The sequence below is a fragment of the Motacilla alba genome, chromosome 24 (genome assembly GCF_015832195.1).
Source record: "Motacilla alba alba isolate MOTALB_02 chromosome 24, Motacilla_alba_V1.0_pri, whole genome shotgun sequence".
Lineage (NCBI taxonomy): Eukaryota > Metazoa > Chordata > Aves > Passeriformes > Motacillidae > Motacilla > Motacilla alba.
In genome coordinates, this window is record NC_052039.1 from 907,788 (window position 1) to 921,230 (window position 13,443).

Genomic DNA, 13,443 nt, shown 5'->3' on the forward strand with positions numbered 1-13,443 from the left:
GGGGAGATGCGGGTCGGGTCCACCCAGCCCTGGCAGAGCTGGTCCGGTGGCTCCCAGCGCTGCCCAGTGAGCAAATTCCCTCTGCAGTTCCTCGGAGGGGGGCTTCCCTCAGCCTTTAGGGTTTCTAAAGCAAGCAGCGGCCACCAGGGCCCGTCGTTGGTTCCGGGGGTACGTGCCGAGAGCGGGCAGGATTCGCAGCAGGCTGGACCCCTCCAGGGCTGGGGCTGAGGCAGGAAGCAGAGCCTCGGGACCCGCACGGAGCAGGGACAGCAGCGGCGCCAGGGCCCTTCAGGGGAAGGGACTTCTGCCACGGGGCACCTCGGCAGCTGCTGGGCTGGGGTTTGGGGCCAGGGCTGCCACAGCCTCACCTGGCCGTGCTCTGCCGGCCTTCACGTGGTCCCTGGGCAGGAATAAACTCCGCTCACGGGCCCTGGGGCTGCAGCAGCACTGGGAGGGCAGGCTGGAGCCTCGGGTGGGCTTCCAGGGCACGGGAGCCAAAGGCCACCGACGGCGGGGCTGGCAGGGGCTGTCCCCATCCCCACCTCCAAGCAGCGGCTGTTTTGTTTCCCCAGCGCCGTGACAGCGGCCAGAGGTGGCTCTTTCCTGGCTGGCGGCGTTCGCAGCGCCCTGGGTGCGGGGCTGACCACTCCCCCTCTCTTTGAATAGCAGCCCTGCCTCGAACACTATGGTATTTCCATCCTCCCCGGCTCCAGCGCGGAGAGCACCAGGTAGCTGGGAGGAGAGCGGACACGAGTGTGGGAAGCCGTGGAGGATATCAAGCAATTCTCCGGGTCCCTCAGCTGAGCCGTAAGTGGTGGGGGAAGAGGCGCTTTGAACTCTTTCGGGGGCTGGAGGTACCTGGGGACATTTTCAGGACACCTCAGATTTGGGTTGTGGTGATTTACTTTTCCTCTCTCAATTTCCAGTTTCACCCAGTAACTAATTTGTGTATTTGCTACTACAGGATCTTCTGCAAATGTCTCAGATGATGCCTCCCTTTAAAAATTTATATATATATATATATTTGGTACATAAATTTTGTATGGAGATATAGGAGAACATTATTATTTTCCTCATAGAGGTGGAAGGCTATGCACTGGCATTAGTACAGTGAATTAAATTTGCAGTTCCTTTGCTGTTCTGCATTGTAATTCAGTTTTGGTGTAATTCGGTTTGGTTTTGCTGTGAGGGAGGGGAGCTCCAAAGTGCCCAGGAAGGGACAGGCAGACCTGGGGCTGATTCCTGCTTTGCAGGGATGATTGGAAGGATTTGCTATGACCCCTCCAGGTGTTTTCCACGGTGATGCCATCCTCTAAAGGGTCCAGAGTGCCACAGGTGCCAGCATTTGCCTTTGGGAGAAGCTGCAGTGTGTCAACTGCAGGGATGTGCTGCCATTCCTTGGGAAGAGCAGAATCCTGCCCCCCGGCCCAGGCAGTGGGAATTGTGAGTCCCTGAGGAGCCCAGCAAGGCCTTCCCCTTCCCGTTAGTCTGTAAATCACTGCTGTGCATGTGGCCACTCACTGGTGTTGGAGGCACCGCCAGCTTCCCCTCCTGCGCTGCCAGCTGCCACCTCTGGGGCTGCGGGCTGGGGCCGCGCTGCTTTCCTGCCGCAGCCTGTTCCTGCTGCCTCCTGCTCTGCTGGGTGTGCAGCCTCCCCTGCCTGCCGTGGCAATAACGTCCTGGCAGGCCTGCTCTTCTTGGGTATTTTCTGCTCGCCCAGGGGCTGGGGGTATGTGGAAGCCCGAGGTGCTTTTTGTACCCCAGCACTGGGATGTGCGTGTGTCCCTTGTCCTCAGGTTCACCACAGAGCTTTGGGGGAGGGACCGTGTGCCCCTCCAGATCACAAACCTCTTTCCCAAGCTGAGGGACAAAGAAACAGAAGGTGACCCCACGTTCCCCCAGGTTTGGGGCCCTGTGGAAGAGCAGGGTTTGGTGGGAATTTCAGAGTGGGTTGGGGCAGGCTGCTCCAGGTGTCCTGCTGGAGGTCCCACAGGGATCTTGGGGGACTCCCAGCTGGGCTGTCCAGCCCTGCCCAAGGCGCTGTGCCAGGGAGAGGCTGGGCTCTGTGAGATGGGGAAGGTGTGAGAGGGCAGGGATCCCTCTCTGAACAGTGGGACACCGATCCCCTTCATTCCCCTTGTGCTCTGCCCCAGCTGAGGGCCTGTCCCATGGCACTGTGCTGCGAGTCTGCTGCTTCACAGAGGCAAATTCTTGAGTGAAACAACAGCTGACCTAATTAACCCTCCCTTCACATCCTCCTGCAGTTCCAGTGGCTGCTGTGAGCGGGGCAGAGCCGGGTGATTTAATGGCAACAGCTCTGGCATCCCACCTAAACCCTCTCCTGCCTGACCCGCGCTGTCAGCTCGCCGTGCATCTGCTGGGGCTGCTGATGGGGCATTATCTTAGCTTAATTAGCAGCTGAGTAATCGATGGGTGAGCAGAGAGCAGGAGAAATGTAGAGAAAAGCCGTTTACTCCGAGCACAGAGAGCCAGGGCTTTGTGAGACCGGGCCAAACTTTAGCCCCCCTGGCACTCTGCCACGGCCGCTGTCACCCACCCCAGGCAGGGCTTGTCCAGCCAAACGGGAAGGCTCTTGAGATGCCCTCGTCTCTCGCTCAGATCTGACAGGCCCCGGGGGAGGGAGGACCCCGCGCTGGAGCGGCCGGGGATGCGCTGCCAGGCGGCCCCTGCCCCATCCTCTCCAGAGCGCTGGGCCCCGGCACTCAGCGGCCCGGGGGCTCACCTCCTCGGCCTCGCCCCCTCACTTTCCCCGGGTGCCCTTCTCCCGGCCCTTCACCGTCCCGGAGTGTTCCCGGCGGCTGCAGAAGGGCCATTGCTGCTCCATTGTTTACCGCGGCACCTCCTGCTGCCTCGCCCGCCTGCCCCGCAGGAAACGGGTGCGAACGCTCTGAAGTTATAAAATCATAAGAAATGTGGGATTTAGTGCGGCCGATCTGGTCAAACCGTGGTTGTAAGTGTAGAAAGCACGCTCCTGTCCGCTGCTCCTGCCTTAGGGATGCTCCTCTTGTGCGCAGCGGTGCCGGGGGCTGATGAACGGGAGGAGGTTTCCGAGATGCCAGCAGATCAACAACACCTTCTTCCCCTGGGAACGGGCTGGCAGGCGGCCTGGAAAGCGCCCGCATCCCAAGGGTTAAAGCCTGGCGGAAGGATGTCATTTCCACCGGCTCTTTGCCCCACCCCCTCAAAGATGATGAATTATTGCTCGATGCAAAAATGAAGTGGTTATCACTGGGCAGCTCCGGGTCAGCAGGCAGCCCGGGGACGGCGGGGGTGTGGCAGGGGCTGCTGCAGGATCTTAAAGCCTTGATTCGCCTTCGTTAAGCCAGAAATATTTTGGTGGGGCCTCTAATGCTGCCCCATCCTCCTGGCTTCTCGTCAGACCCCATGGAAAAGGAATTTTCTTGGTTATTTGGGATGGAGGAAAGAACTTGAGCAGTGTTTGGTGGCTGTCCCAGGTGTGCCACCCTGCAGTGTCACCTTCCCTGGAGCCCAGCTGGGGCTGAGGGATGTGGGACAGAGCTGAGTGTGGTGCTGCAGCTCAGAAACTGGGGAACAGTCTGAGCGAGCCTCAGGACTTTGCAGCAGAGCCATGGATGGAGCATTAAACTGGGAAACTGAGATGGGACTTGACTCTGCCACTGGGAAGTCACTGTGGCATCGCTTGACTTCCCTCTGCCTATCCTTAAAAAAATATAAAATCAAAACATTGCATGAAAATACTGTGAAGTGTCTTCATATATCCAACAGACAAAGCTCACTTTATTCTAATATTCATTTTTAACTCCTTCCCAACTTCTGCGAGGGGGTGTGTGTTAATCATGAACACAAAAAGCTTTTCTCTTTTTAAACCAATCTTGGTAATTGACTTAAAATTTAAAAAAACCCCAACCTTGTAAAAGAGGAGGGATGGATGTTGAAATTAAATTTAAATTTTAATTTAGTTTAGAAATGACCCAAGAGTATAATAGCTTTGGCTGGTACTTGATCAAGTCCCAAAATAAATGCTGTTTCTCCTACACATGTTTTCTCAATAGGACAGGAATAATAAGAGCAAACAATAAGTCTGAAGTCAAGCTGTTAAATCATTAAGGATTTTACCAAATGGTTCAGATTCCCCTCTATTTACTAGCAGCTCTCAGCAAGCTGTGGCTCTGGATTATCTTGATGCAAATCTGCAGTGATTTCCTCAGTATCAGCCAAATTACCTGCCTGGAGAGCTCCAGCCTAGAATGGAGCTCAACCTTGCTCCCTGACAGCATCCAGGGGAGGGGAGGAACTCCTTGGGCTCTTATTAGAGGAAGCTGAAGAGAAGCAAAATATCGCTCACCATCAGGGAAACTTGCTGACAGTGAGAGACGTTTTGGGCTGTGAAGTAGTTTCCTCCGGGAAGTGGTGGAAGTTCTGTTAAAATTAGCCTGGACAAAGCACAGCAGAGCTCCCTCTGTGCTGTCCCTGTCTCCTTTTCCAGAGCACAATTATTCCATGCCCAGGATCTGCTCACCTGCCTTTCCAGCAGGGTGTGTCACCTACTGGGTGCCATCCCTGCCATCCATAGTGGGGCCTAGGGATGGTCTCTTCTGGGGTTCCTTCTTCAGGGATTCCATGATTCTAGGTCCTTTTCCCAGCCTCCAGCTTGTGTTTCTCTGCCCTTTAACCATTGTCACCCACAAAGCCTGCATCAGGTTGGGGAACTGGTTTAATTTGTGTTTAACCAGGACTTCTCTTGAACCCACAAAGATGGGGATGCAAATTGTTGCTGAGTTTTGTGTTGTGTTCCTGCCCCTCTCTTGTGCTTTTTGACAGCTCAGTTTGGAGGGGAAGAGAAACCAGAAAGCAAACCGGCTCTAAATGTCTCTGAGCTGCTGTCTAGAGATGCTAATTCACCTCTTGCAGGCTGGTGAGGGAGCTGCTGGGGCTGCTTTGCAGCTCTGGTTGCATCCTATTGCTATTCCTTGTTGCATGAAGCCTGTCCCGGGTGTCAGGATGGGTTTGGTGCTGCTGAGCTCAGCGCACACCCACGGCCTCGAGCAGCAGCGTGCGGTGCCTTGCTGGAAGGTTCAGCCTGAGAAAGATGCAAAGGACAGCCAGCGAGGCGTGAAGGCGCTCTCGAGAGCTGCTGCCAGCGAGCTGCCTCCAGCAAAGGGGAGAAAACCCCAAAGCAAGCCCAGCTGCTGCTGCACGAGCTGCAAAGCAGAGAGCAGGGGCTGCTCTTTGACTGCTCCTGGGGCTGCTCTTTGACTGCTCCTGGGCTGAGAGCCCTCACCCCCGGACACGTGGGTGTCACCGCGGCAGGTGAACAGCCCCCGCTCTCTCTGTGCCTCCACCCTGTCTGTCTCGCTTTGTTTGGCAGCATCAACCTTTGCTTTAGGGCAAGGCCAGCCCGTGTTTGCCTGAGACGGTTTCCACGTGCTGAAGGTCGGGGTCAGGTGTGTGGTGGGCTGGGATGGACCGCCTTGCCCGGCGTTAGGGGATGCCCTTCACGCCAGGGGTGCTCCATCCTGGAAGCGCTCGAGGCCGGGTTGGACGGGGCTTAAAGCACCCTTGTCTCGTGGAAGGTGTCCCTGCCCACGGCACGGACTGAGCTTTAAGGTCCCCGGAGCCCAAACGCTGTGTGCTCAGCCAGGCTGCAACAATGGGCTGCACGCACGTTGTCTGCCCCAGCTGCAGGAGACTGAAGCCGAGGCGTTTTAACGCCTCGTTAGGGCGGGCTGGCAGGGCGTGCACAGATGCCGAGATTAGTTAAGGCTTCTCAGCCACACTAACTCGCACTCGGTGTGGTTTTGGGTACAGCGCAAAGAGAAACAGGTTGGTTGTTCTTCCACCACGTAGGGGTAGTTTTCAGTCTTGTGAATTAAAAAAGAGAAGTTTGAAAAAAACAAAAAATCTGCTGGTGTTCGAGGCAGAGTTAGTAATAACCGGCAGGAAATGATGATGATAATTTAATACCGTGCACATGCAGGTGTTTTGTGTTGGGCCATTACTCACAGGGCACGGGGGAGATGCTCTGGGGGTCCCTGTTTGCTGAGGTGCTGAGTGAGAGCCAAAGCAGCTCTGCCGTTCCCCGGGGGTGGAGAACTGCAGAGAGCTCTGGCAGCAGCAAAGCCCCCGGGCAAGGACCAGGGGGAAGGCTGGGACAGGATCCCAGGGCCTCCAGGAGGTGTTCAAGGGTCCAGGGTAGAAGTGGAGGCTGGAGGTGATGTGGGTGTGCTGGTTCTGCTGAGAAGAGCTGAGCACAAAACACGTGGAGCACGAGTCTGACAAGGGAGCTGGGAAAGGGGCCCAGCTTGAGCAAAAGCAGGCTTGTGGGGGCCCTCTTTAATACAAGCCTGGATGTGGCACTGGATGCCATGGCTTAGCTGAAGTGTTGGGGCTGGGCTGGACTCGATGATCTTGAAGGTCTCTTCCAACTCAGTGATTCTGTGAATTCTGGCTCTGTATAACTCCCTGTGAGGAGGGCATCCAGGGGGAGTTCCTTGTTCTCCCAGGAAACAAGGGATAGGAGTAAAGGAAACAGCCTCAGGTTGCACCAGGGGAGGTTTAGGTTGGATATTAGGAAATCTTTTTCAATCAAAGGTTTGCCAAGCACTGGCACAGCTGCCCAGGGCATGGTGCAGTCCCCTTCCCTGGAAGTGTTCCAAACATGTGTAAAGTGGCCCTTGGGATAACCTGGCAGTGCCAGGTTAAGGGTCAGACCGGATGGTTCTGGGATTTTGTTGTAAGATAACTCAGCCAGGTGTTTGCAGCTGCAGTGGCCACAGCCCAAGGCTCTGCAGGAGGAGGGGCTGTGTCCTTAGGGAGGTTACAGCAGCTCCTCTGCATCACCAGGCTGGGAACAGCCCAAGGCTCCAGGGCCCACCCTGCCCGAGCCAGCCCTGCCCAGCCCAGGCTATTCCCCTTCTCTCTGTCCTCCCAGCACCTTGGGGTCACATCCCCAAAACACAGACAGTGCCTTGGCCCTGCGTTCCCATTGGCATTGCAAGGAGAGAGGGAGAAACACCCACAGCTCTGCTAACAGAGCCACAGTGCAGCTCCTCCGCCTCAGCCACACAAATGGGTTCAGTGATGATGGAAAATCCAGCTAATGAGCAGCTCTGGCAGGAGGACTTGCTCAGGAGAGTGAATCCCGAGTGAGGAATGCCATGTGGGACTGCAAGGCAGCCATTCAGCGAGGGGAACCTAAGCTCAAGTGCAAAACCAGAGGATGTGTCCTGAAAGCTGCAAAGTTCTTTGTGAGACAGACTGGACCTGACAAAGTTTTCACAGGAAAGGTGTTGATCTCAACAAACTGCCTTTTTTTTGTTTTCTCTCTCAAAAGAAAAAAATTGGCAACAATTTCCCACCAATTCTCCAGCAAAGGAAATATGATCTCATCTTCCCTCAGAGCAGCTCCCTCAGCTTGCAGGTGATCATTCATGAATTCATTCCCCATTGTCAGGCTCTCCCCTGGTTACACTCCTGCATCTGGGTGCTGCATTGTTGGTACGACCCCTCTAATCACAATATTTCCTATTAATCCAAGTGTTTTTCCTCTTAACTTTTCCAGCCTAAACTCATGAAAGTGACTCCAAGCTCATTAAGTCTGCTCCAAGCTTTATACAGCTGTGGAAAGCATGGATTGAGCTGGTGCTGTCAGTTTTTATGGCACGGAATCTAATGCCTCTCAATTCCTGCAGGCATCTCCGAGATGATGAGTTATTATATGGACACAACCATCGGCAACGCAGCTCCTTATGCTTTGGCTCGGCCTGGAATGATGGTAAGGAATGGACAGGACAAGGGGAATGGCCTTCCACTGAATAAGGGTGGGCAGAGATGAGATTTTAGTAAGAAATTCACCCCTGTGAGGGTGGGCAGGCCCTGGCCCAGGGTGCCCAGAGAAGCTGTGGCTGCCCTTGAATCCCTGGCAGTGTCCAAGGCCAGGCCGGACAGGGCTTGGAGCAGCCTGGGATAGTGGAAGGTGTCCCTGCCCATGGCAGTGCTTGGAGTGAGACAGTCTTTAAGGTCCCTTCCAATCCAAACCTTTCCATGCCTCTGTAAAAGACAGGAACTGGGGCTGATTTCCTACCCCAGCAGTTTGCTCTCAGGTTGCTGTGATTCTCCAGCCCCGACCCAGCTCGGTGCCATCTCCTGAGGATCCAAGGTTTGAGGTAGCTCAGTCCTGAATTCCAAGTGTTTACCCAGAGCTTCTCTGACCCTCTGGAGCCTGCAAACCTCCCCTGGAAATGGGATCCTGGGTTGGATTTCCTGCGCTGGTGTTGGGAGGAGTGTCAGGGGAAGCATTGTCCCGTTGCCTGCTCCCCCTGCTGCCCTTCACCTGGGACCGCTGGGACCAGCACCGAGCAGGGCAGCGACTGGGAGAGGTTCCCGTGGTTTTCTGGAGTTTTGAGACTACTCCAGTGCTCCCTGTCCCGAGCCAGCTCTGGTCTGTTTGCAGCTGATGGGTGGTTGTGTGTAGTAAAGGTTGCAGTGTGATCCTGGGACAGGTTGGTGTGATCCTGGGATTTGAGCCTTTTTTAGGAAAATCAGATCCATATTTCAATAAATCAGAGAAATATATTCAGAGAAATCAGATCTCTACCTAGAGAAGTGGCATTTCTAACCATTTGTCCAAAGAACTGCTGAGCGTTAGAGGTCAGATAAGCTCTGGGCTGACACCTCAGGCTGCACAGCACTTGTGCTAAAACCCAACATTTTCCCCAAACTGGGAAAAAAAGCCCATCCCGAGCCATGGAATATTCCCAAGGCAGCTTCACAGCTTTCCTTTAAATGGTTCCGAGCAAGCATTTGGCTTTTAAATATTGATTTGCCATCAAGGAAATCTATTCCCCCGCAGGGAAATGGTAACAATGATAAAAAATTCAAACATCCTGCATTTATTTATAGGTATGTGCATGGTATTGTCCTCTTCTAGGGAGACAAACATTTAAATGTAATGTATTTATTGTATGGTATATATGTATATGTGTGTATGTCCATGGTAAATATATATATATATATATATATATATATATATATATATATATGTATATACAGATGCACATAATAAATATACATATATGCACACACCACATATATGCATAAATATAAATGTATAAAATAAGTGTGTGCAAAATAAAAGGAAAATTATATCCTAGGATCATTTGTTAAAGCTTTGTTGCCAATCTAAACAAATCTGTTTCTAAATACCTCTACATTTATGTGTAGTAAGTGTATTTTCTTTATAAAGTATAAATTTAGCTTCATATATAATAAAAAGAAATGTGTAATTTATATAGAGTTATAAGCTAGGATTAGATAGGTGTGCATGTATAAATTCTTGTATCACCCATATAATCAGTACATCTATAGTGCATTGTGTGTTAACACATAATAATATGTATATTATGTAATCTTTGGTAATGATACATTATGGTATATAAATGATGTATGCATCTGTGCATTTCATATGAGGTGTATAAGTCATATACCCATGTGTGCACACCACATGTATAAACATCTCTGTGGACACACCAATAAAACCAACATAACCCAAATATAAAGAAAATAATCCCAAATAATATCCCTATAAATAGGAAGAGGAACATAAATATGAGAGCTGGGTCCAGGCTACCCCTCAGTGCCTGGGCAGGGCTGTGGCTCTGCACCCCCTGGTGACCCCCCCAGGTTCTGGGGGGCTTTGGGGCCTCCTGCTGCCTGAAAGTGACATTCCCAGTTGTGGGGAGTGGAACAAACCCCTGCCACAGAGGGTGTCCCCATGGGAGACCCCCAAGCTGCAATCCTGCCAAGCTCAGCCTCACTCTGACCTTCACTTTTCTCCTCATCTTGGTTTAAAAGCGGCCCTTTTTGGCCCCATCCCAACACTCCTCAGCCAGATGAGCTGGGATCTGCCAGAGCAGGACTCGCTGCCTGATTTTGGGGGCAGCCCCCCTGCCCCCCGCACATTTTGGGGTCCCGCTCCCCTGACAGTTCTCCTCTGCTCCTTCCAGAAACAAAGCGTCCCCGGCGCCTGCGAGGATCCCTGGGTGACCTGTGGCTTCCAGGCCTCCTGCTGCCAGCCCCGGCCCTGCTGCCTGCTGTGGGACGAGCCCGCCACGCAGGAGGTGCCCACCGGGCTGGAGCACTACGGCACGGGTAGGACATTTATGGTGGCACGGGTAGGACACGGGGTGGCACGAGGAGGACACGGCGGGGGCACGGGTAGGATACGGGGTGGCATGGGTAGGACATTTGTGGTGGCACAGTAGGACACAGGAGTGGTACGGGTAGGACACGGGGGTGGCGCCTTCCCTGTGCTGGGGGGCTCAGAGCAGCCTCAGCTGGAAAAAGGAGCCTGAATCCTCACCAGGCTCTGTTTGTCGTGTCCCCCCCAAGTGTTGTTCCAGATTTGCTTTGTGCCCCAGTCCTGCCTTCATTTACTGGGGTTTTTGCCCTTAGTGCCACCCTCAGGCACAGCATCACCAGGTTGGTACCTGCCTGGGTGGTGTTAAGGGGCTCCCTCAGTGAAGACTGGCCCAGAAAGCAGAAAAAAACCTTAAATATGGGGGTTTTATATCTACTGTCCACCTATTGAATTGATGCTTAAGGGTGGGAGCTTCCTTCTTCTCTGCCGTGGTATGGGAGGGCTCCTCTCCCCTTTCAGCTGGTGATTTTGCTGGTTTTTGGAATTTTGGAGTTCTGTGTGCACCTCTCTTGCATGTGGGGGCAGCAGCCCTGCTTGCTGCTCCTGGGGTCTCTGGGAGGATCCTGTGGGCAGGGTGCACCCCAAGCTGCTGGCTGCGCCCTCTGCATTTCTCCTGTATTTGCAGGACTGGTGTTGTGGCTCCTGGTTAGTGACTTTGCAAAGTGGCATACATGGAAGCTTGCAAGGAAACAGGGATTCCTAAATTCCCATTCCACTCTGCTGGTAATTTTGGGTCTCTTGTAACTCAATGCTTTGCACTGGCACAGGGTGCCCGGAGCAGCTGAGGCTGCCCCAGCCCTGGGAGTGTCTGAGGTTGGGACACTTGGAGCAACCTGGAATAGGGGAAGGTGTCACTGCCCATGGCAGGGGGTGGCACTGGATGGGCTTTAAGGTCTCTTCCAACCCAGTTCTGGGATTTTTTGATTTCTTGGGAGGTTGGTAGTCACCAGAGCTGGAGAGGAGAGGCTGTGCTGGGCCACCAGCTAAAGCAACTCCCTGCCTGGGGCTAGGGAATGCCTTCCCTGCCTGGGCCTAGCTGATGTCTCCTCCCACACTTTCGTAGTTCGGAAATTGTTAGAAAAGCACCAGTATCTGATTCCTGCCCCAACAGATGAATTTTTATGCTGAGCTTGCACTTTGGGCCGTTTCTTGTGGTGTGGAAGGTGGGGTGGAACGAGATGAGCTTTAAGGTCCCATGCAAGCCAGCCCAGCCTGGGATTGCAGGCCTCCGGGAGCAGCAGCTGGCAGGGCAGATGTTCTCTGGCCTGGGCTGGGTGAGGAGGGAGCAGCCCAGGGCTCAGGTACCCCCGGCACAGCCCGGCCGCAGAACCAAGAGAAAGAGCTCAAGTTTCACAACATGACCTTTGCCAAGGGCCAAGGTGAAGTTTATGTTTCCCTTCAGTCCCACATGAGCCTGTCCTGAAGCACTTAAATCCTGTGCAAGCTCCCCTGTGGCATGTGCCACTCTCCTGTGAGCGTTCCTGCTCCTCAGTGGTGCTCGCTGATGGGGAGGGAGAGCCCTGATGTTCAGAGACTTTCTGCAGCTGAAGGCTCAGCAGAATAGTGACTGCTGGGTCAAATGTACAGTTTGAAATCTCTCCTTGGCAAAGGTTCAGGCATTTGGGTTTTTTCCTTTCTGCTTTGGTGAGCACTTGAGTGTGAGCAGGAGATGGACGCAGAGAGCTGTGCCTGTGGCTGGAGCAAAGCTCCTCTGCTATTCCCAGGCATCCTTACTCCAGCTATTTGCTCAACTCCTGTGAGTGACCTCTCTCAGCATGATGTCAGCTCTGCTCTGATGAAATCTGCCCTGGCAGCATTTGGATTTGCTCAAACATTTTGCAAGTCAGTGCCTGGAAAGTTTTTTTAGGGTTTTTTTCCCCAACCCTCTCCCATTTTCTATGAAAGTGCTCTCTCCAGGGACCAACATATCTGCAGCCCAGATCTTCCTTATTCCACCATGGCTCTGTGAACTTTCTTGTGGCAGAGGCTGGAGCCTGCCTCAAACATTAGTGAAGCCAAGGAAAGAAATCCAAGCTGTTGCTGTCTTCCACAGGTTTTGATCCAGTTTTTAGAGAGTTGGGATGAGCAGGACAGGCCCCTGGATCTCTTGCAATACCTAAAAATTGCTTTTTAGTTCTTCCTGTTGCAATGCAAGGTGTTCTTTCTCTGATTTGTTTTTTCATGTTGCTGGTTCTTCAGTCTAGAGCCGTTTCTAATTTTAAATGAGAGGAAACTCTTATTTGTATATGGGGCCAGGAACAGCCTTTCATTTCTCCTTTGTGTCTCAGCTGCACATGAAAACCATTTGTCATCTATTCTTCTGCTGCACCAGAGGCTATTTTGGTTTTCATGGTCTTGATGATGGTGAAAGAAACAAGTCAACAAGGAAAATGCAAGTGTGAATATATCCTCCTGCAATAGAAACCCACAACATTTCTAAGAGTTTGAGGGCTGCTTGCATTTAGGGAAGATGCTTTGCCTTTGAAGCTTGAACAAGTTTATTTACACTGTGCTTGAAGCTGATAAGATTATTCTGTGATATGGATAAATGAAAGCCTGATGTGGGTTTAGCTCATAGATAAAGCAAGAAGGGGTGAAGTTTTTTGTCTTGAAAGGCCAACATTTGAAAATGGACTGAAGTCAGTTTTATTTGTCAGCTTGTACCACAATGTGTGGTGCACGTGTTGGGAATGTCAGTGCCCAGGGATCACCACAGGAGGGAAAGGCCCAGCCCAGAGGTGACAGAACAAGGCCATCCAGAGGGGAGCTGCCGGCTGCTCTGCTGGGCTGGGGTAACTGGCCACAGGTTTAGGAATTTTTTTTCAAACTAATTTTGCTTTAAAATTTAGCTCTTATCATTTCAAGTGTGTCTTTAATAAAGCAATCAGCTCTTTCTTACCTGTACCACAATGAAGAACAATCAACAGTGGCTGAGCATGCCACCACAATTCCAAGAAGAAGAATGGTCTGAGCCCCCAGTGTAGCACAGGGAGTCTGTCATCAAGGCAGAGTCCTGCAGGCATTTTCTCAGCCTGGAGAAGAGCAGACTCTGGGCAAATGTCAGAGCAGCCCTCCGGTATCTGAAGGCAGCCTACAGAAGGAGGGAGATGAGCTACACCAGGGCACGTAGCTCTGCTCCTTTGCATCAGGTCTGTAAAGGCACCTTGACTGCTCCATCTGCCACCCAGCTGCCCTGTGCCTGCCCAAAGGGCTGCTGAAAGGATGCTGAAAGCCACACTTAG

At 52.7% G+C, this 13,443-nt stretch overlaps 1 protein-coding gene across 1 annotated transcript in view; it reads left to right on the top strand.

Moving 5' to 3' along the window:
• Positions 1-661: 661 nt before the first annotated feature.
• Positions 662-13,443, top strand: part of ETS1 (ETS proto-oncogene 1, transcription factor) — a 77,052-nt gene continuing 64,270 nt past the window's right edge. Inside the window, exons 1-3 of the mRNA XM_038161676.1 lie at positions 662-807; positions 7,695-7,777; positions 10,008-10,152. Of these exons, the coding sequence (XP_038017604.1) occupies positions 7,706-7,777; positions 10,008-10,152 (217 nt within the window). The 5' untranslated portion in view covers positions 662-807; positions 7,695-7,705. The remainder of the gene's footprint in view (positions 808-7,694; positions 7,778-10,007; positions 10,153-13,443) is intronic.